The sequence below is a fragment of the Rhinolophus hipposideros genome, assembly GCF_964194185.1.
Source record: "Rhinolophus hipposideros genome assembly, chromosome: 20".
NCBI classification, from domain to species: Eukaryota; Metazoa; Chordata; class Mammalia; order Chiroptera; family Rhinolophidae; genus Rhinolophus; species Rhinolophus hipposideros.
Genome location: NC_138066.1, coordinates 21,448,531 through 21,470,620, shown reverse-complemented (window position 1 = coordinate 21,470,620; position 22,090 = coordinate 21,448,531). Strand labels below are relative to the sequence as shown.

At 50.6% G+C, this 22,090-nt stretch overlaps 1 protein-coding gene across 4 annotated transcripts; it reads right to left on the bottom strand.

Annotated features, from left to right (window-relative positions):
- Positions 1-2,061: 2,061 nt before the first annotated feature.
- LIG3 (DNA ligase 3) lies at positions 2,062-21,845 on the bottom strand. Of its 4 annotated transcripts, XM_081027423.1 has the most exons (21): positions 21,717-21,845; positions 20,727-20,817; positions 19,193-19,746; positions 17,091-17,234; positions 15,016-15,213; positions 14,242-14,393; positions 13,383-13,549; positions 13,194-13,271; positions 12,572-12,740; positions 10,915-11,070; positions 9,076-9,207; positions 8,628-8,707; positions 7,586-7,673; positions 7,156-7,233; positions 6,737-6,860; positions 6,018-6,160; positions 5,632-5,706; positions 5,055-5,201; positions 4,401-4,605; positions 3,901-4,022; positions 2,062-2,818 (listed from the first exon to the last, which is right to left on the bottom strand). In XM_081027423.1, the coding sequence occupies exons 3-21, from the start codon at positions 19,740-19,742 to the stop codon at positions 2,585-2,587; spliced, it is 3,042 nt and encodes a 1,013-aa protein (XP_080883549.1). In that variant the 5' UTR covers positions 19,743-19,746; positions 20,727-20,817; positions 21,717-21,845; the 3' UTR covers positions 2,062-2,584. The 4 variants fall into 4 exon arrangements, with proteins under 4 accessions (XP_080883549.1, XP_080883550.1, XP_080883548.1 ...); XM_081027424.1 differs by lacking the exon at positions 20,727-20,817 and having other exon boundaries at positions 19,193-19,513; positions 21,717-21,833; XM_081027422.1 differs by lacking the exon at positions 20,727-20,817 and having other exon boundaries at positions 21,717-21,832.
- Between the last annotated feature and the right edge of the window lie 245 nt (positions 21,846-22,090).

Sequence of the window (22,090 nt, the reverse complement as noted above, 5' to 3'; positions counted from 1 at the left end):
ATGGAACAGCCTAGAAAAGGGTGGAGCTGGGTAAAAACAGGATCAGCCCTAAAACCAAATGGCAGGAAGTACCAAGTGAGTTCAGACATTGACACTGATTTGGTAGAGATGGGTCTTAAAGATGAGGGTGGACAGCAGTTGGAGGACAGCCAGTGTGGCCAATTTTCAGGTGACCGGAGGGACGGATGGTAGCTTGTGGATACAGCTGTGACCGTTGGAGTGTGGCTTAGAAGTTGGCCCAGCCTTGTGGGCAGACTGCTGCGGGTCCAGGGGAGGGCACTCCTGAGAATGCAGCCTTTGGGAGAGCTGCATTGTGTGCAGATCCACCTTGTGACTGAGGAGAGGCAGGAGGGAATTTGGTCCTAAGTGCATAAAGGCCTGAGGCTGAGCCACAGCCATCGTCCTCATTGTTCTGGGCAGATGACTTGTTGAGCGCCCAGGATGACCTCTCTGCTGCCAAGCAGCAGCATATAAACAAATGCTCAAGGTCTGTGAATGTAACACGAAAGGATACAAAAAATTGTATGTTCGGTATAATCTCAATAGCAAAGAAAAACATGCGTCAGAAAGACTGGAAGGCAATCGGCAAAACACCATGAACAGTGAATTGAAGGTAACACCCAGCGTGGCAGGGCTCTTTGCTGGGAGGATGTACCAAGTGGAAGTGCCCACCCAGTAAGGGCAGGTGGGATTGGGTTAGGGCTCTTCGGCACAATCTTGAGGGGAGAGCCTTGTTCTGCTGCTGCTCTGGCCAGTTGCTTGGCCTGAGGAGGCTGGAGAGGGGGATGGGAAGTTATGTAGGTCAGTTCTCGGAGGAGCAGCAGCTTTTGTGTCCGCAGAGGATAGAATAAAAAGAGTGTCTTATTCTCAGTACTGAAGCCAGACTGAGTGGTGCCAATTCACAAACACCCAATGTTCTGGGCTAGAGACAGAGCAGCACCTTCCTCCCTGGTCCCTTCCTCCCAACACACTTGAGTCCGCAGGTGGAAACCCAAGTCCATGAGGTTAAAGCTGGCTCCAGGCTGACTGGCCAGCAGCCTCCCGGCAGTGCATTACCTGAGTTGAGCACATCAGAGAGCTGGGGGGCAAGTAGAGGTATCAATCTTACAGACCCAGACACTCAGGTACGTTCCAGAGGTTGTCATATTCACCTAACTCAGGGGATGGACAGCAAGCCTGCCATTTTGTTGTTACAAGAAAAAAAAGAGACCTGACCCTCACGAGCCAGCAGACCAGAGAACACGGAAGTGTGTTGAACCAGGTGGCCACCTGATGCGCCTGCAGTCAGCCTGGAGCGAGAGCTGTCACACACAAGAGGCTGTGGAAGTGGCCTGACAGAGTCATGGTCAGAAGCCAGGCCTCCTCCCTCCGGGGGACGGTCTGCACATACAATCCAACGTTGATTTTTCCCAACTCCGTGCCAGGCTGTGTGCGCCGAGTGCTTTACAGAACTCACCTTGAGTTCACTTGGTCTTTACAGCACCCTTGTGATTTAGGGGCCGTTCCTATCCCCATTCCTTAGAGGAACAGAGGCTCAGCTGTTAAATAACTTGCATAAGGTTATAGGTATTACATTTCAGGATTTGGATTTCAGTCAGGTCTGTCTGTGCATATACCTACATGGTCAGTAGCCACATGTGATCATTTCAAGTTGAGTTAGAATGAAAACTTCAGCTCCTCAGTTGTTAGCCACATTTCAAGTGCTCAACAGCCAAATGTGGCTAGTTCATATTGGCCAGTGAAGATTTATAGCCTGTTTCCATTGCTGCAAAAAGTTCTGTTGGCACCGCACTCGTCTACATTAAACTTTTCCTCTTATTCAAATAAATCGGGAGCCTTTCTTTTTAAGTAGGCTGTGCACATTTGTCCTCAGGTGGACTATCTTAAAGAGCAGTCTTAATTCCAGATTTTGGGGAAGCATATCCTCCTGGAGCCTTGTATCCCCCAGAGGAGTACAAAAAACCTCCCCTTTCTCCATAAAGGTTCCATTTTCCCACCTGATCCTGGTTCCCTCCCTTCAAACTGGACCCACACCCTGTAATAGGAGAACACAGACAAGTCGTAAAATTCATTTCGTTTTCTTTCAAATGAGGCTTCATTCCTGGCAAAAAAGGGCCAGGTTGAATACAAGTTTTGCCAAATACAAGCAGCAGTTCTGAGGGAGGGCAGTCTCTGAAATAACAATTTTAAAAGGAGCCTAGAAATAAAAGGGGCAGGCAAGGAGAGAGAGAAGACTGCCACCAGAATTACCTGTGGACAGAGCTGCATAGCCCAGCTTTGCCATGAGGGGAATTACAGGGGGTGGGAGGACAGAGAGAACCGCGGGACATTTTATTTATTACAAGGAAAAAAGCTTTTTAAAGACGACAAAACGATGCCGAAACCAGCACCCAGATCTGATCTATGTAAACCAGCAGGAGAAAGTGACTTCATGGTGGCACCCATAGCACCTGACTCCTGGCTGGGGAGAGACCATGCACGGTTGGTAGGTTTTGTGGAGAAGAAAGTTTGTCCCCGCTGCTCTGCCCCAGCCAGAGCCCATGGTAGGGAAAGGTAGGCCACGACAGGAAGGGAAGGCGCAGGCCTAGCAGGGAGCTACCAGTCTCCGTTTCCGGATACATGCCCAAATCCACTCAGGGGAGACCTGCTGGGCCTCAGAGTTCTTGGCCCTGCTACCCAGCACGTGTGTGGCTGAGGCCACATCAAATTCCTGGACCAGATCCCCATCGAATGCTACAAAGTAGCGTCTGAGACGGCTGAAGTCTGGTGTGGAGGGCGGCAGGTAGAGTCGCACCCCAGTGAAGATGTCCAGCAGCACCTGCAAATGCACAGAGTCAGGGTGGAGTTAAGGTGGGGCCGCTCCTGTGCTGGGGCAGGTGGGTGTCTACCAGAGGAGCACTGGCCAGAGAGGAAGGTTAGGAAAAGCCAGGGACAGGCAGCCTAGAGGTCAGGAAGGACCAGAGCAGTTTACTGGAGAGAAGGCCCAGGCATCAAAACACCCATCCTGCAGCCACTTCAGGACTGACATTCCCCTGCATTCCTGCCTAGAGGAAAATGAGGGAGAAAGAACGGGTCCCGCATTAGGGACCTGGAGAAGTGAAAAGTACGAGTCTCCAAGAACCATCCAATGGCCGTGGGCAGGGCCAGTGGCTCTCCCTCAGTGACACTGTTCAATTGAGCAGTTTACTGTACAAATAGTGGGGCTCATTACTGTGCATGGATTCAAGGGCTTCAGTAGGAAAAGATGGGAAAGGCTCTATAGGACTGCTAGGGGCTGCAGATGGGGTCCGGAGGGGCCTGAGCTGTCAGACGTCTGTGCTTACTCTTGGCTGGCGGGGATGTGGGGTGGTGCAATCACAGTGTATGGTTAGCACATGTTGACTTCTTTCTCTACCCTCTGGGCCAGCAGCTCTCCCAGAGTTGAGCCTAGGTACTGGCCTCAGTAGGTACTTGGTAGCTGCAATCAAACCAAAGACTGACAAGGGAGTCAGAAGGGAAAAGGCTCCTCAGGTGGGAGGACATCCACCAGGCAGTGCGAGCGAGCCCTGCTCCCGCCCCAGCACAAACTCACTGCTGCGCTCCCACACCCAGATTGGGCTTTCTCCCCTTTATTGTCCCTGCAGCCCCTCGGCCAGGCTGGGCTGTTCTATCTCCTGCCTGCAGGCACAGCTCTCCTTTCTCTCTGCTTGCTGGCCAGCCGCCTCTGCAAGGCAATGAGAGGGCACAGGGTGGAGCCACAGCACTGCTGGCCCCGTCCCGGACATAGGAAGTGCAGGAGGGAGGAGCTTTTGTCATTAGCCCTGAACACACCTTAGCTCATCTCAAAGTTCAAGGCAGAGGGTTGGGAACACAAGGCCCTCTGCCAGACCGACCCTGGTGCACTGTTATTCTTATCCTCACCTTGGCTTGGCATGGAGTCTCATCAGGAGCCTTCCGCTTCTCCCCCACTTTCACAGGAGAAGACTTCGTGGCTAGCTGCTCTCCCACTTTCACAGGGGCAGGCTTTGCAATCACCTTGTAGCCTGCAGAGGAGAGCTGGGGATAAGAACTAAGAAAAGCACAGGGGGAGCTGATAATGGTCTCTTAAGTCAGGGCAGCCAAGAGGGCCAGGCCTTGCTCTGCGACGAGCATGGGGGAAAAGGGAGAGTTCAGAGGTAACTTATCCCCAGATCAGATGGGCTCTCCCAGGGTCCTGTCAGGTTTACTGAACAGATAGAGGGTGCCTGGCAGAATGGCTTCTGCCCCACGGCTGGACACACAACGGGAATACCTTCAGTGTCAGCTGCGGTGGACAGCAAGTCACACGATCTGAGAGCTGGAATGGGAGACTGGGTCCCTGTCCATTGATCTCTGCCCTCACATGCGATCTTCATCACCCCAGCCCCCTCCCTTCTCCTTACCGCCTTTGCTGTTGGGGCTGCTCAGCTTCCCTTCTGCCTTCTTTGTGCTGGCATAGGGCTGCTCAGGGGAGGTTCTGGCCTTGTGAGACCCAGCAGGTGCCAAGGTGCCCTCGTTCTCTCCGCTGCTGCCCCCTGTAGTGGAGCTCCCCTCGTCTCCGGCCACTACAGTGAAGTCTGCCCTCTCCTTGGATAGCTGGTACAGTTCCTGGGGTGTTGTGGGGGAGAAAGGCAGGTCGTAGCCCCTTCCGAGCCACTGGCTTCAGAGGCCATCTGTGGGCAGGTGTGTTTTAGGTGCGTATGACTGGGGAACAAAAAGGGAAGAAGGAAATGGCAGGGAAAAGAAGCTGACTTCCTTGGTGCTTTTCTAAACTTTGGCTGTGTCTCCTTGAGTAGTAGGTACAAATCAACAGTTCTCTGTTCCCTAGTTCTTGTCAATAATAGAGGCTGTAGCCTGGGGCCAAGCCCTCAGCAGGATACTATGCCAACACAAGCTGTCCCTCTCCAGGCCCTTCAGCAGTTGGGTCTCCCTTTCCGCATGCCCTCTCTGCCATGTACCAGTGGAATGAGGAAACGACGACAGGACATGGGAACAGGCAGATGCCCAAGGTTCCAAGGCTGGAACAGTGGGGTAAGGGACACACATGCAGCTGGCACCTTGAGTTGGGGGAGGTTGGTGGCAGATTTCCAGTCCTTATCATCACGGATTCGGGTGCAGCGAGGGAATCGGATGGAGATCCCATCTGCTGTGTGAGCCTCCGATTTGGAGAATTCAGCCCCTGTGATCTCCCACACGGCAGCTTTCTGTCAGGAGGAAGTTAGGTCACTCCCTGGTAAGAAGCAAACATCTCCAGGCCACCTAGAAGGAGTGCCGACCAGCTAAAACCAGTCGAGCACTGGCTAACGGGTGGGAGACGCTTTAAGTCCCACGGGTGTTACTGGTGCTGTGTGAGCTTAGGGAAGCCCTATCTCTTCTTTAGGCCTCAGTTTCTGTCAGTGCAAGGAGGGATTGGCCCCAGTCACTTCTAGGGCTGACCCTCTGAGACTAGGGGGATGGGCAGAGTCTTTCCCTCGCTGTTGAGGACGCTTCCTCTGTGTTAACTGGACGTCCCCGTGTCTGTCACTTGACTGTCCCTGGGTGGATTATCAGTGAGGCTGAGATGGCATCTCCAGCACTAAAGCATGTGCAAGTTCATTCTGGGAGCTGGAGGACCCTAGGCCACTGGGTTGGTACCTTTGGGTCTGGGACGATGAAGTCAGGATAGTAGATCTTGTTGACTTTCAGCCAGCTGGGTATCTTGCTGGGATCCTGGAGGAAAACGAGATACTGTCCGGGCTATTCCCAAGCCAGAACCAGACTGAAACCCCTCTCGTTCATGGGCTGACCCTCACGCCATGGGATCGTCTCTGCCCAGAGCGGGTGTGGCCTTGAGGGCACACGACCCAGTCCCCACAAAGTAGGCACCCAGAGACTTTGAAGGCCTAATACTGCTCCGTGGCCAAGCAGCAGCTCTCCTGTCTGTGGAAACACGTAAGTGATACCTGCAGTCCCCAAAGTGCAGCCTGTCTCGGTCATGATGGCCCATCCAGAGGCCAAGGTCACCCAGGTCCCTTCCTCACCTTGCTGATCTTCACCATGTCCAGCTCCTTTTGTAGGCGGGCAAGTGTTGCATCGTCATGGCCTCCTGAACACTTGGTGACTGTGCACCACTTCTGGCTGTTTGGGTCGTAGCAGCCCATGAGGAAGATGGACATCATGCCACCTGGGGGGGAGGGGCTTAGTGGTAGGTGGAGGGAGCTGTCTCTGCCAGCTCCACGCACCCAGTAAGAGGCAGAGGCAGCCTGTTGGAGAGGAAAGGGCCTGGGCCTTGGCACCAGAGAGCCAGAGTTCACCGCTTGGATCTGCATCTTACTAGCTTTGTAAGTTTAACCTCTAGGAGCCCCATTTCCTCTTCAGTAAATTAGGGATAGTCACGCATAACTTGTTGGGCTCTGGTGAGGCGTAAAAGGAAATGAACATAGTAGATTGCCTAAAAGTACTAGTTCCTCAGACCTTAGCTTTCCCTCCAGTCACGAAACAGATTTTCCCTGAGAGGAAAGCTGCCAGGCCCTTTAGAAATAGTTGGTGCGCTTCTTTGTGCCAGGCTGGCACAGGGTATTCCTGACTAACCTCTCCCTGCCCGTCTGTAGCTCAGCTATTGCTACCTGAGGTGACATGGGCCAGGCCGGGGCCCAGGACTGGCCTTGCTGGCAAATCAAGCCAGTAAAAAGGCCAGCTTCTAAGCTTGAGTGGTGCCATTCAGTGAAGTAGAGTCCCAAGAGCCAGAGGCCACCCTGACCTTTGCTCCCTTGCCCATAGAAGGCCCCAAGGACCACCAGGTCAGCTGTGTCAGCCATTGCCCCCTCGTTCAAATAGTCTTTCTTCACTTTCAGCCAATGTCGCTTTCCAGGCTCATATGTACCCTGAGGAAAAGCAAGATAGAGACCATGAACTAGAATGGAAACGCAGCATATCAGAACTGTCACAGTGCCCATCCCACTGCGGGGAAGAGCGCTTAGGCGCCAGGCACTGCAGGAGACAGACAACAACCCATTCTCTAGATCCAGAACAGAGCCGTCCAAACCCTGGGCAGATGCCCCCTTAGCACCCACCCCAAACATCTCAGGTTGCCACTGCCATCTCCTGGCCAGGGCTGGCAAGGCTTAGCGGGGAGGGCTGAGAGTCTACAGGAGAAAGCAAAGGCTGTGCCCATCTTACCTTCACATCTTTCAGCACCAGCCCTTCCAGCCCCTCTCGGATCACCCGGTTTATCATGTCGGCCAAGTCTGAAGCTTTCTGAGGGACAACAGGAGAGATGTCGAGAATAGAGAGGGGGCTATGCGAGTGAGATGAGGGGGTTCCTTTGCACATAGTAAAGTGCCCACTGGAAACACCTGACTTGAATACAAGGAACAAAGGGCATGCAGAGTAGGGACCCTCCTAACCAAAGAGCTGCTGTGGCTTTGAGACACGGACCCCACCGAGGGTGATTCATGCCCTGCCTTTCTAGGTGGAGACTTGTAGGCAGCAAACGTCGGCAGCCCCATAAGAAAACAACTAAGACTCATACTCCCAGTCACATGTGACCCAAGGCATTCTCTACCCCGTTTTCAAACAAAACTCTGCCCAGTGTGGGGCCTTCACTCACCGTGACTCGCTTCATTTCTGAGAACATGATCCGGTTGGGAATTTCAACCATGTTATCATGAAGAAACTTGCGCCGCTCACACAGAGGCCTGAGGGGGGACAGGAGAGCTGAGGTCAGGCCAGGTTCCTCCCGCCCCCAGGAGTTCTGAGGAGGGACGGGACACAGTGATAAACTGCAGTGGTTTAAAGCACTCGTGTCTAACAGTTCTGCCTGTCAAGGGCTCCATCGTGACCAAAGATGGACAACTATGAACTGAGGTAGAGTCACTTCATTGTAGTTCCTGTTGCTACTTCATCGGGTCACGGGAGAACGGGCCTCTAGCCCCAACAGAGTCTATGAATTCTGGTCCCACTTGGAAAATGAGCCTGACTCTCGTGTTTTGTTCCTGGCACCCTGCCCTACCCCAGGCCCAAGGCAGGGTGGTTCCTGGGTCAGCAGGCTGACAGGCCTCAGGACCTGATGGCCACACCCCAACTCTGACCCACAACAATTCTTGCTCCCTTCCCTTTCCACACTCAAGGATGCGGACCAGTGCGGGAGGGGTGGCAGCAGAGATACTTTCTAAGAGTGGAAGGGTCCAGAGCTGCTTTCTTGGGCCTAAAATTTGGAGGCAGCTGAGTCAAGACTGCTAGTCCTCCCTAAGACCGTCCCACCCACAGGCCCCTCTAATGAGCGTTCCTGTGGCTGGCTTCTTCCAAAAGCAAAACCTGTGAGCTGAAGACCATCTGCCTTATGTCCCCGTGGGTGCTGTTGTAGAAATAAACTGAAACCCTACTGTGCTCACGGTCTATTTCTTACCAACAGTCCATTTTACTATAGCAAAGAAACTGGGCGGGGCCGGGGGGTTAGGTGTCCTCTGTGACTTAAGCTGTCAGAGGTGAGGTCTTCCTAACACCGAATGGGCAGTTGACGGTGTACCTCTCGGCTCCCTCCTACTGCTGCCCCGGCCCTGCCTGGGCACAGAGGTGTGTGCTTTAGTCCCTTCCCCTCCCTACTCTCCAATCCGAACCCCCCACCTAGAAATGGAAAATAGATTCCTCACCTGTCCATTAAGCTGACATCATTGAAGTAGATACAGTCAAAAACAAACAGGCAGACATTAGCATCCTGGAAGGCAGCTTTCTGTAAGGGAAAACGAGGTAGTAGGTACATGAAGGACAAAAATAAGAGGGCATGAAAAATAGGTGGCACCTGTCCACTTCTGGAGACCCCCTGAAGCCCCCGCTAGAAAAGTCCTGTTTGTGTTTTGAAGCCCCTCGGCCACAAAGGCACTTAGCAGATGGTCCTGAATGGAAACCAACCCAACTATAAGTTCCCAATACTAGCTCCTTTTTATGCAAAAAACCCAACACATCTAAACAGTCCCGACACGAAGACTAAGCCTGCCCCTAAGTCAGTGACATATCCCTCGGCCCCTTCCAGACCGACAGCGCACACACACGTACATGCACACGCGCACACTCTTTCTTGTGCATTTGGCGAGCCAGTACCTTGTGCACCCCCAGAGTCCCAAAGGGCAGCGGTTTGCCTGTCTTGTTGTCTATCAGGAGCACCTCGGAGTCCAAGATCATGCTGTGGCCCCCAGGGAAAGCTTGGGGGATGTAGTCCTTAAAGTGGGCCACCTGGAGGCAGGAGGGTCACTCAGGTGAGGGAGAACGGGCACAGGGACCTGCAGCCAAGCCCCAGAAGGAACACAACACCAACATGTGGAAACCCAGCTAATGTGCAAAACGTAGACCTAGGTCTGTCGGCCACCAGGGCGAGAGGAATAGGGTGTGTTTCAGGACCTCTGTCCACACCTAGGAAGAGGTCGGCCCATGCTGAGTCACTTTCTATGGGCTGCAGAGAAGGGCAGTTTGGAGGAAAAAGGAAGAAACAGTATGTGGGGGCAGGCCAACATGGGAGGGAGCGAGCAAAGGTGGGCAGGCAGAGATTGGGGGAAAACAGGCTAGATGGAAGGAAGAGATGAACCCCCGTAGGAACAGCAGGGAAACATGAGGCGGGTCTTCTCTGAGTGGGAGCCCTAACCCCACAGCCATCTTCAAAATGAGTATGAAACGATGTTTGGAATTGGATTTTTCCTGATCAAGGCAGAGGCTTAGCCCCTGACAGTTGCAGACAGGGAGAGGTCCCACTGTAATCCAGGGTAGCCCCACTATGTGATGATGTCAGCAGTGAGGTCCAGAGAGCGTGACTGTGGTCCATTTCCTCCCCTGGGCAGGGCGCACAGGCCATGTACACCTGTGATGCTTGGAGCAGGGACAAGAAAGGCCTTCACATCCATCCCACTCCAATCCCCTTACGAAGCAAAAGCACAGGAGCGACAGAGGTGAAGGAAACGTGGGTAAGGGTGAGCAGAGAAAGGGTTCTAATTCTGGGAAGCTCTGCTCAGACTTCTTCCTGGGTATAGGAGGTGCCCACTGAACCACCTCCCAGGGGGCAGTTCCTCAGTAGTTTTACTGCACCAGAGCCAGTGCACCTGCCTAACGCTGCACAGGGAGGCCGGTGCTCGGCTCTGCCGAACAACTGAAATGAATGACCTGATTGCTCAGGGCTCCAGCAAGCAGGCCAGGCTGAGGTCAGAATGTGAGCGACACACCACGACTCTTCACCCCCAGGGCCCTGACAAGTAGAGTCTGAGCTAGGAAAGACGGGGTAGCAAGGACGGGAAGTCCATTTACTTACAAGCTGCTGGAGCCATATGTTCCAGCTGCTTTTCCCTGAAGATACCCCTAAGGGCTCACAGAGGCCCTGGAAGCTAAGAAGCGCTGAAGAATGAGGTTCTCATGCCCCTGGTTAAGGCCAGGGGTCTGGGCTCTCAGATGTCTCCCATGGATTGTGTCCACATCAGAATGTAAGCTTCTGGAGGGCCAGAAAATTGTGGGTTTTTTTTTAACTGCTGTATGTCTGCTACCTAGAACAGTGCCTAGCACAGACTAAGCATTTGTAGAACAAACTCATGAATGACAGCCCAACAGCCCTTTGTACATGAGCCATAATTCAGCTCAGGGGGTAGCACACAGGACACGGAAACACAAAAGATAAGCACTACAAGTCACTCTCCAGATGGGCTCCTTGTCCCAGCATCACTGTCCCCTGGGGCTTTGTGCTGACTAACGCAAGTCTGGGCTCTTTGGCTGGGGCTACTGAGCAGCCGCTCATTATTAGACGAGTCTAAATATGAATGAATGAATGAATTCATTCATTCATTCAACAAATATAAAACAAACCTATTGTGTATACTAGAGCTGGAATGGCTGTGGCACTCTAGCCCTGAGGTTCTTAGAGGCAGAAGGGAAAGAGTCCTGGTAGAAATGAAGGGACCTTACCTTGTGAGGTAGGACAGGCTTGAGACTGCGGCTGAAGTAGCTGAAGTGGTCCCCGTTCTTATGCACCTGGACTCGTTCCCCATCATACTTGATCTCAGAGAATATGCCATTAGGACACTTCTTCATTGCATAGTCGATGGACTTGCAAGCCTCGGCCTTGGGGAAGGGAAAGACAAGTCTGGAGACTTACAGGTGCCCTTCCACTGAGGGGCTGCTCAGCAGGGACAGCCCACGAGCCCAGGTCCCGGGGGCTGTCAGAGCACAGCCTCAGGGCAGGCCATTGAGGAGGAGATGAGAATGGAAAAGGCTGGCACTGCCATCTCTGCAGCTTGCACTTTGAGGAATATGAATGCAATTCATTGTAGAGCAAATAAAATCCCACTGAAACAGCATTTCATCCCCCCCCCATAATTAAGGATCTTATAGGGCCTCTGGGTTATTATTAAACATGTCAGTTATCTCAGCACGGGCGTACGTGGAGGTTCCGATTAAAGAGTGCAGGTGACAATGAGGCTGACGGGGTGGCAATGGTCAGGGAGCCCGAGGATGGGGCATTCACACACCTGTGCCATTCTGCGTTCAACAATCAGGGCTACCATTTGGGGGGCGGATACTTATGTATCAGATCGTAAACAATTTCAATTCATTCTCAATGTGATAGATGATATTGTTTTCATCTTATGGATGAAAAAACTGAAATTCAAAGAAGTTACGTACTCGCTTGAGGTTACATAGTAGGAACTCCAAAAGCTGTGTGGTTAACCCCTCAGCTGTACAACCCATGCTGCTCTTTAAACGACAGGTTGTAGAACAGACTCCAGAAGAATTCTTGTAAAAGTCGGGAAGGCCACCACTGCAGGTGACTGGGAGTCCAGTCCCTGGTCTGGATCTGACTATTTTGGTGCTGGCTGTCCCACATTCCTAGGAGGGAGAGAACGCTTCTCTATCCCAAACAGGAAACCCTAAACCAAGGCTTCAGTGTCACACACAATAGTGTTTCACAAACGGCACTGCACGCCACTGGAACAAACCAAAGGATGTGACCGTGGTCGTGGCAGCACCCCTAGAGGTCCCGTTGCACGAGAAAACCAATGCCAGAAGGGAAATCCCCCTTCTCATGGAATGCAGAGTGATCTCTGTTAGAGCAAGTGATCTCTGTTAGAGCTGGTCTTTCCTTAAGTTTCCTCTTTCCAGAAGAGAAGGCCCATGTCACGCTGTTATAGGAAGCCTGGCTCTGTCACCAACTCGCCGAGCTACTCTGGGGCAGGTCACAGAACCTCAAGAGTTACTTAACACATCCACCTCCCTTCAGGAAAGATGGCAGATAAACCATTCTGAAGCAGAGGTAGATGCTTCAGAGGGTATCGTACATCACACTAGTCAAGTAAAGGTCAAGAGACGCCGAGGAACTCATCGAAGGGTCTATAGCTGTGTGGTGGCAGAGCTGGGCCTTGAGTTCAGCTCTTTCCACTAGGTCATGCTACCTTCTCCTTTGCCTGTGCTTCCCCACGGAGAAGCACCCCTCTGCATCTCCATTCTTCCTTCCCTGAAGTCCTGCAATCAGCGTGCCAGGGCCGTCAGCATTCCTACCTCCCAGATCTCCCATGGGAGGACAGACTTGGAGAGAAGGAGGAGGCAGGCCAGTGCGCATCCTTACCAGCATGGGCTGCACTGGGGTCATCAGCGAGGCCTGCACGCTTAGGGTTCGCCTGCGGCCTGGCTCCTTCTCCACCTCCTGCTCATTGCGGAGGACCCGCTCCACCACGTCCTGCAGGTTGCGTGACGCTTTGAAGGCTTCATAGGCATTGGGATCGAGGGCGTCTAACCTGCCAATGTAAACAGGAGCACAGAAACAAAAACCACTGCCTTTGACCTTATTGCTTTGGATGGCAGTCTGTGCTCATGGAGACGGGAGTCCCAATATATGGGGAAGGGGTTATGTTCTACTGTCTAAAGACTTTCACAGGGGAAAAAGCTCTTGGACAACTCAGCTCTTTCGAGGGACTGTGGCCATGTGGATGCTGCCTAGCAAAGAGGGGGCTGGAGCAGGCAAGCGACTCATACTATGCGTGCTGAACATACTCCATCCTTTGTGAGAAGGGTATAGTTATCTCCACTTTACATGAGAAAATGGAGGCTGAGCTAGGTCAAGTGACAGGTCCCACAGAAGAAAGAAGGTAGAATCAGGATTGAAATGCAGATCGGATCTCCAAAGTCCTGACACCCGCTGGCAACAAAGGAAGCTGAGAGCTTAGGCTGTCAAAGGAGCTGGTACTTACACATGTTTTGCACCCGAGTTCATCTTCAGATCATGTTTGATCAACCTGATTATGCACTTGAGGTCATTGGCTGTACACCTAGGGGATGAGGCACATTCAGCTTGGTCTCTGAAGAGCTCTGGACCCCCAAACCTTCCTTCCCTAGCGACTCCATCTCCCCAAGCCCATCCCCATCGGGCACCTCCCCACCTGGAGGCGATGTCCTGCAGAGCCTGTTGCTGCTCATCCTCCTTGGTGAGCCTGGAGAGCTGCAGGAGGAATTCGTCCACCTCCTGGATGGTAAGGAGGCTCTTGGCAGCTGGGGGGAAAGACTTGCTCTGCTCAAAGAAGACTCTGATTGTCTCTGACACGTCACCCTGTCTCCAAAAACCAAATGCCACTGCTACAACCCCAGAGTGGCCAAGGGTGTCCCCCAAACCCTCAGGACTTGAATCAGAGATTTCAATCATTGTTCCTGTCCCCAGCTCACACATTTCGACATGTCTTAGAGAATCTATCCCGCCCACAGTTCTTGGAAAAGGTACCTCCATCCACCAAAAGGTCTGGCCACCTGTCTTAGCTGAAAAGCTAAGGACTAGCTGAAAAGCTAATGACACAAGGACTAATCTGGGACTAAGCCAATTTGATTCCTATTAGAATTTGGACTAAGAGACAAATACGGTCATCAGATAACAGGGTGCTTGGATAGAAACTTCCCACAGTGCTCAGGCTGGAGTCACACCAAAGCTGAATGGTAAACCCAAATTATAAGGGGAAAAGAGAAAAACTAGGCTCAGAAATGAGAGCCCCAGGGGAGAGCGGGAAGTCTCAAATCCTGACCCTTGAGAGCTTGGCTTTCAGGACTCAGCAGCGGTATGACTTCCGTCCTCAGAACCTTGTGAAACTGACAGCTGTAGCCTACCATTCAGCTCCTCTCCTAACGGAAGCTTGCTCAAATGGGTTTCAGGTTCCTAAAACAGTATGTGCCCCAACCAGAAAAAAGAGGTTGCAGGTGCATGGCTTGGCAGAACCCCACCTGGAATGCTGCGTACCCTTCCCTTCATCTGACCTGCTCTAGGTCTCGTGCCATATCATCTGGGTTGCAGTTAAAAATGCGGCTGAAAAGCTTCACGATCTGCTTATCATTCAAGTTGTAAACACTCTTAATAACACCCGGCAGCAGCAGCTTTACTGTTAGGTACACGTCACCGTGGAAACCATCTGGAGACAGAAGAAAGGAACCCTTCTTGAGAAATGGACCTTGAACAAATAAATACATAAACTCGAGGAGCGGAAAGAGATGTCTACATTGCTGTACCCCGTGCATTTCATGACAGTAACAGAGGCCAGTGTTCGGTGGCTGGTAGTTTACATGTCTGTTCCCCTAATTTAGCCGCTGCACGGACTCCGGCAGGGCAGAGCCATGACTGTCGCTTCAGCGTCCCCAGGGATGAACACATTATATAGGTGCTCAATGATGATTTGTTAGATGAATAAAAGCAGAGTTGGAAGATTCTATTCCAAGCTGTGCATGTGATTCACAAATCCTATTCAAACATGCAGGACAGTGTATTTTCTTGTTGGTCGAATGGGATAGATTCTCCTGGCCCTCTCGGGGTAGAATAAAGACAGGTGTAGATGCCACGTGCTCAGAACAGGACTGGCTACGGTACAAAATGTGGGGCTCTTTGTTCTTAATTATCAAGAATTTCAAGCCTGTAACAGCAGCATTAAACCAAGCAAGGGGCCCCGTACAACTAACTGTACTGTTCACATGCCCTGAAGCAGCAATGGCTCTAAGCTCGTTAAGGGCAAAGCACACCCAGGATGCTCTAGGCCCCACCTCCTGCTGAGCCTTTCTGAAGGAAGTCCTGGATGATCTGGGTCTTCGTGTTGTAGCTAGGATTTTCAGCCACCATGGCACACAGCTTCCGAAACTCACGTAGCAGACAATCCTTGTGCTTGGGGTCACATTTGCTTGAAGACAGACTTGTCTTAGGGACAGAGCTGGAGTGGGCTTCCCTCGAGTTGTTGGGCTTGGCTGTTTGAGAAAAAGGAGAGAAACAGCAGAGATGACTCATTTTGCCTTGCTGAGAAGGAAGAAAGGGAAACTAATAGGCACTTTGCTGGTGCTCTGCATGTAGCTTCACTTAAACCCCCCAAATCGCCCTTCTGGGGTAGATATCATTACACCCCTCTTACAGATAAAGAAATGGAGGTCAAATAATTTACCCAAATCTCACAGCTATTAATGGTACAGAAACCGTGGCCTCAGACCCAAGCAGAGGCAGAGGGCCAGCTGATGTGCATCTCTTTATGAGTGCTTCAGAGAACAAAGGCCACCTTCGTGCCAAGAGGGGTCAGGAGGATCTCAGAGCAATTGTAAAGCTGACCCCAAAAAGCTGGGGTGAGGAAGGGGGAAGAGATCAAGGGCCATGTTAGTCAATGTAAAACCCCGGCTACTGCAGGCTGTCAAAGCGGGAAGAAGCTTTCAAAGTTATCTAGTTCAATCTCTTCTTCCTGATGAGGAGACCAAGGCCTGAAAAAAGAGACACGCCCAGCCCCTCGCCACTCCCTCCCACCCCCATCACCACTTTCTTACTGCCAAAATAAAAGGTTGTCAACAAGCAGGGCTTTTCTCCAGGCATCCCCAAATAAATGTACAATTCTTGAGTGATACCCTCTTACGTTATTGTGACCATTTACAAAGCAACTTTCACTCTGCAAGCTGGCAGCAGAGCCATTAGCAAGCAGGCTGCTGATGTAAGCTTCTTCTCGGCTGGGCTCTGCACATTATAAATGCAGCCTCATCTCTGACCTGGAGGCCAGAGGATTTCAGGGGACAGAATCTCCGAAGCCTTGATCTTCAGCAGGTTTCAAGAACCAGAACACCATTTCCCTCCCCTCCCCCCGAATTCCCTCCTCGGGACCAGGGCCCTTCCAGAAACATGTCTTTATTGTCACCTGGACTCTTCTGTATTTCTATTTTGGGCCTACCATTAAACAAAAACAAACCTCAGAGTTTTAAAATAACTCCACAGAGGCAGGCACCATTTTCAGCACCGCATCTCCTTTAGTCCTCGAGAACACTGCGGAGTAAACGAGGTAGGTGCTGCCATTCCCACTTCACAGATGAGGCCACAGCGGCTCAGAGGTGACGTGACCTGCTTCCCCGAGCAAGCTGTCAGGTGACAGTGCTGGAACCAGGACCCAAGTCTTCCGACCTCAAGTCTAGGCTTCTTTCACGCACATAAAGCTACCACCCCTAACGACTTCTGAGTCCATGTGTTTTGGCTTCCTTTTCTCTACCTGAGTCAGTCGCAGAATGTCTCCAAATAAAAGACACAACAGGGTGCAGGGTAAGAGCACAGGTGTTGGAGTTAAACAGACTTCACTGTAAATACTAATTCATAATGAACCTGAACATCAGCTTTCGTATTCATAAAATGGACCTAATAAAATTACTTCCAAAGGTTAACTAAAGAACAAACGAAACTACATATGTCAAAGCCCTAGCCCAATGCTATCTGTTACATAAGGCATGCACGACATCTGCCTTCTTCCATACTTTTAACTCCTATATGGGCAAGTTTAGGGATGCAATTTCTCAAAATTCTTTCATTATCAAAAAATAAGGAAGGAAAGGGCAGGTTACAGTTATCTGTCTGACCTAGGTACCTATTTCCAGGGGAAAAGTCTTGACAAAATGAACATCTTTTTGCTGCAATAGAGATTAAAGTATATAAAGAAATGCCATACAGGTGTAATGTTGAGAACTAGCCATTATCTGTCTCTGCTAAGATGGAAGCAAATTATTAATGAGACTAGGTAGCACAGAATTTTCACTCTTGGCCCGAGTCCCAAATAGCTACCAAATGAAGAGGACGACCGTAACAGCCACAGTAGCCCATATCTTACCTGAAAAGCCAGAAAACTTCCGAGGATTGGTGTTGGTAACAACTGAAGCACCTTTCACTGGCGATGTCACCTGGCCCGTGGCTGTCAGCTTAGCCTGAACGACAGCTTTCTTCTTTGGTGTGCTTGCTGCTTTAGAAGACAAGTCTATAGGACCCCAGAAGAAAGGAAAATATCCTTCAGTGAAAGAGTCCTGAGAAGCTTCCAAAGGATCTATCAACCGCTCTTAGAGCCTTGCTTGGTAAGTTACCACCGTGGCATTATCCCAAGGCTGGCTGCGGGCTGGCCAGTCCTTTTGAGAAGGTAATAGGTGGGAGGGGCGGGGGTGCTGTTCTGGAGACAAAATTCCCAGTTACTCTTTACTTCTATTAGTAACTTAAATTTTCACCAACACTCTATATTTCACATATAATAATCTCAAGATTATTTGGGGGGGGGGGAAATCAGAAGTCACATTTGTATCAATATATAAAACTTGAGAACCTCAGCTTTATGGAATTAGCCCCAATTTATAGATGCATAGAAAAGTAAAATGATGATGGATAAGAGTACGTCATTTGGCACAGGCAGGAAATCCTCCAGCTGCTGAGTTATTTGAGCTATGTGACAGTTTAACTCTACCTTGTATTTCCCTTCCTCTGAATGAGATGAGTCAAGTGGTGACAAAGGCTGAGGGCAATGGTTCAGGCAGGGTAGGGCAGGACAGGGAGCTTGAGAAAGGAATATATGAGTAGTTTTCTCTTCTGGATGTCTTTTTTTCCTTTCAAATAAGGATAGACGCCCATTTTTAGAAACACTGTTATTAGAGTCCCCCTATAGTGACAAGAACTATATTTAATAGAAAATATGAGTATTACTCTAAAGATGAGGACACTGGTAGTTATAAAGGACTAATTGGATTTGGAAGTATCAGTGTAAGATTCTAAAATATGTATACATGTAAATATGCATGTCTGTGCACATATACAATATGTATCTGTGTGTATTAGGTACAAGAGTAATTGCAGTTTTTAAATTATTTTTAACCTTTTAAATCGCAATTACTTTTGCACTAACCTAATATATGTGTTTTTGTGTAGATAACATATATTTTCTAGTTCCAGTCTGCTGAAAGGGTTTAAAAGCAAAGACACTTCATGGTAACAAAGACATGTAGCATTCAGATTTGGTCTCTAATGCCATTGGCCACTAACAGGAACCAGGACTTTTCAGAGCCAGGGCAGGTATATGATACCTAGGAGGTAAGCCTCAGAGCATCCTATTATGCCCAAGAGTAAGGAAGTCCTTTAAGACATTTTTTTTTTTTAAATGATGAGGGCATCCAGGACACAAACCAGCTCAAAGGGGCTCCCAACAGGCCAAATATGAAACAATAAAGTACCAAATTAATAAAGTACAGTATAGTTATAAGCCACCAGGAAAAGGAAGTAACCTATGAGTCCATTCAGATAATAAATTGATAGATAAAAGGAGGTGGTGGTAGGTACAGTACCCTAGTCTTCAAAAATGTCAGTGTCATTAAAGAAAGACTATGGAAATGTTCCAGATGAAAGGAGGCCAAAGAGACATGACCACTAAATGCCATATCTGATCTTAGATTGGAATTCTATAATGAAGGGGGGGAAAAAGCACTATAAAATATATCATTTTATCAGTTAACAAAACTGGAATACAGATGGTAAAATATTATATTAAGGATAAATTTACTGAAGTTATTAGCTGTAATATGGTCATGTAAGAGAATATTCCTATTCTTAAGATATATATACTGAAGTATTTAAAGGCAAAGGGCCATTATATATGCAACTTGTTTTCAAATGGTTCAGGAGAAAAAATGTGGGTAAGAAGAGAGTAATAGAGAGAGCATACATGAACACAAATGATAAAACAAAGACAGCAAAAGGTAAACAATATGTAAATCTGGGTAAAGGGAATATAAGTGTTCTTTGTACTATTTTTATTCCTGCAACTCTTCTGTGAGTTTGAAATTACTTCCAAATAAAAAGGTAACAAAAGAAAAGAAACAGAAAAAAAGGGACTCTACTCTCCTTATCACTTTTTCCCACAGCACCAGTAAGATGAGAAAGCATTATTCTGCACCCCACCTGCAATGTGCTGGCTTATCTGTTCCTTCTCATTATCTTCCAGCTCCTCCCAGCCTTCCAGCTCTGTGAGGTCTTCAATTTTTTTTGTGGTGGCCCGGGCCCGCTCCAGTTTCTCAAACATGCATTTGATGTGGTACCACTCTTTCATATCACCCCCAGACTCTGAGAAGGGATTGGGCACCACTTTACCAATTCGGCATACACCCTTCACAATCTTTTCCTTGCATTTTTTGCAGCCAGCTGTGCCACGCTTGGCATAGTCCACACAGAACCGTTGCTCAGCCATCTCCCAGGGCCCACGGCAGAGTCCCACATGCGACCCTGGCAAGAAGACAAGGCAGGTGGTACGTGGTCTTAGATTGTCTTCCTGGGATGACAGAACAGGCTTTCTTTTCTGAAGGAGGCAGCACCCATGAAGCAGATCTGTGTCTGACCAGCGGCTGAAATGTTTTATGTGTGGCCAGAGATGCTGTTTTCGGAGTAGGCACAGTTCTTTGTGGTTGAGTGCACGGAGGGTTGGTGAGAAGAGAATCTTGAAAGCCACAGTCATAGAGCTGCATGAAAGGGTGAGAGGCAGAAAAAGTGAAATGGATACCAGGGGCTAGGCTTCCAATTTCCTCAAAGGCCGAGGTCCTAATACAGTCTATGCTGACTAATCAAAGACTTCTCAAAATATTAAAAGATTTAATGCCTACAGAATGAAGCAGAGTTCCAAATACAGGAAAATTCAGTTTACAAAAGGGTGTTCACTTAGCTAATGTACTAGTAAATCACAATCAAGAGAATCCAAATCACATAAAAGCTTTCCTCAGCCATCAGCAATACTTGATATTCAGAGTGAATGATGACACCTAAGTATTACAAGACCTGAAGTTTCTTTTTAATCACCAAGAAAAATTACATTATATTCATGAAGTTTTTAATGTGAAGTATAACATATATGCCATCTTCAGAAACTAATTAAGCTACTATACAGATCTGTGATTTAATCAGAAGCCCTATTTTGAGAAGCAATTCAAGAGAGCCTTGAACCAGACTGCGTGGGTTCAAATCCTAGCTCATTAACTGTGTAACCTTGGGTTACTTAACCCCTCCATTCCTCAATTTCCTCAACTATAAAATGTGGGTAATAATAGTACCTAACTCAAGGGGTTGTCATTCTAAGCGTAAAGCCCTCAGAACAGAGCTGGGCATAGCAGAGGCACAATAAATGTTAGCTCTTATTATAATCAGTGAAGCAGTTAGCCTTTAAGCAGAAGCTCTCTATGTGCAATTAGCCTGTTCATATTTCAGCAACTTGAATCATGGAACGCTGAAGTAACTAGACAGCAAGAATCAAAGGAACTGATACAGCAATCCCAATGGAAACGGGGATAACAGCTGCATGGTATCCCCCCACCTTCTTAGATTCATATTTTCTGAAGCATCTCCATAGTTCTGATTTTAAAGAGACTGGGAATTATTTCAGCCTGCACACCGCTTTGCAGTGAAACTACCGATGGGTTATGTGTAATGAAAAGCAGGCTTCACTTACTACGGTGCAACGTGATGCAGAGGAAAGCAGGTAAATGGCAATCAGGATGGGAGCACAAGGGTGGCAGCACAGTTCAGGGACTATGAACTCCCTGAAAATGTATACAAAATGTGCATATTCATAAATGTACCTTTTGGGGGGGGCGGGGAGAGAAGGTCTACGATTTTCATGAAATTCACAAAGGGCTCTATAACCCCCAGAAGTTTAAGAACCACAGCGGTGAAGTATGTGACAGTATGGCAGGCCCCTCGGAGGGGCTCGGGACAAACGAGGTTTCAACACCAGAAGAACGATGGAGAAAGCACGCCTGAAAACCCGCGGTGAAAGGAGCCAATTCCAGAGCACCTCGCAGCCTCCCACCCTCCGCAGGGGGGGGCCCAGGAAGCACCTGGGACAGAGGAGGCACAAGGCTGCTTCGAGGAACCCAATCTGTGCCCCGGTCCCCCACGGCCGCTGCTCAGCATTTCATCAAAAGGAGTCGAGAAAGCAATCACCGAGGCCTGCACGCAGCCCCGGCCGCCACGGGCCGGGGAGCCGCACCGGGTTGGGAAGTGAAAGCCCCGCAGCCGCGTTTCCTGGAGGGCCTTCCTGCGATGCTTTCGGGGCCGTGGGCAGGGGCTGCTACCAGGTGCGGAGCCCGGGGCGCCCGGGGACGAGGGCGGCAGCGCGTCCCTCGGGTCGGGCCGGCCGGGGGGCACGGACACAGCTCGGGGATGGGGAGGGGACGCGGCGGGCGGAGAAAGGCTCCGGCGTGCGGACCCGGCCGGGGCCCGAGCAGCCCCGCGAAGGCACCCTCCCCGGCGCGGATCCGTGGGGGCCCCGCCGAGCCGCGAGCCAACCCGCAGGGGCTCCCGGGGGGCCACCACGTCACGGAGGGTGTGCCCCGGGCTCCACGGGCGGGGGAGGAGCCGAGGGCGCCGGCTCCCCGGCCGCGCCGAGTCCGGGGCTGCTTCGCTCCCCACCGCCCGGCCCCGCCGCGCCGCCGCTCACCTGCCTTCCCGGCCCCGGCGCGCACCGCAGGTCTCGGTCCCGGCGACCGCAGGCCGCACTCAACCTCGATGGTGGTAGCGCCTGTCTCTTTAAATCCGGGTCCTTGAGCGAACTGCAGCGCGCAGGCGCAGACGTCCCAGCCGCCGCTGGGCCACGTGTCGCCGCCCCGCCCCCCGCCCCTCCGCCACCCCGCCGGCCACGTGGGCAGTGGTCGGGTCCCGAGTGGTGAGGCCCTGGGCTTGGTGTGGGAGGACGGGGCTGCTCCCCGATCCGCGAGGGCTGCGAGGAAAGCGGGCGTGCGGGGACGCGGTGGCGCCCACGGGCGCAGCCCGGCTGAAACTTCCCAGCACTGTCCGATTTGCTCATAATGTTAG

What these genes read in the sequence shown, in the direction of transcription:
- LIG3 (XM_081027423.1), bottom strand. Translation starts at nt 19,742, where the DNA reads ATGACTGTGGCTTTCAAGATTCTCTTCTCACCAACCCTCCGTGCACTC. An exon ending in TCAGAAAGGCTCAGCAGGAG is followed by an intron (nt 14,394 to 15,015) that starts GTGGGGCCTAGA and finishes TTCTGTCTCCAG; the next exon opens with ATGGTTTCCACGGTGACGTG. An exon ending in AACTCGGGTGCAAAACATGT is followed by an intron (nt 12,741 to 13,193) that starts GTAAGTACCAGC and finishes TTACATTGGCAG; the next exon opens with GTTAGACGCCCTCGATCCCA.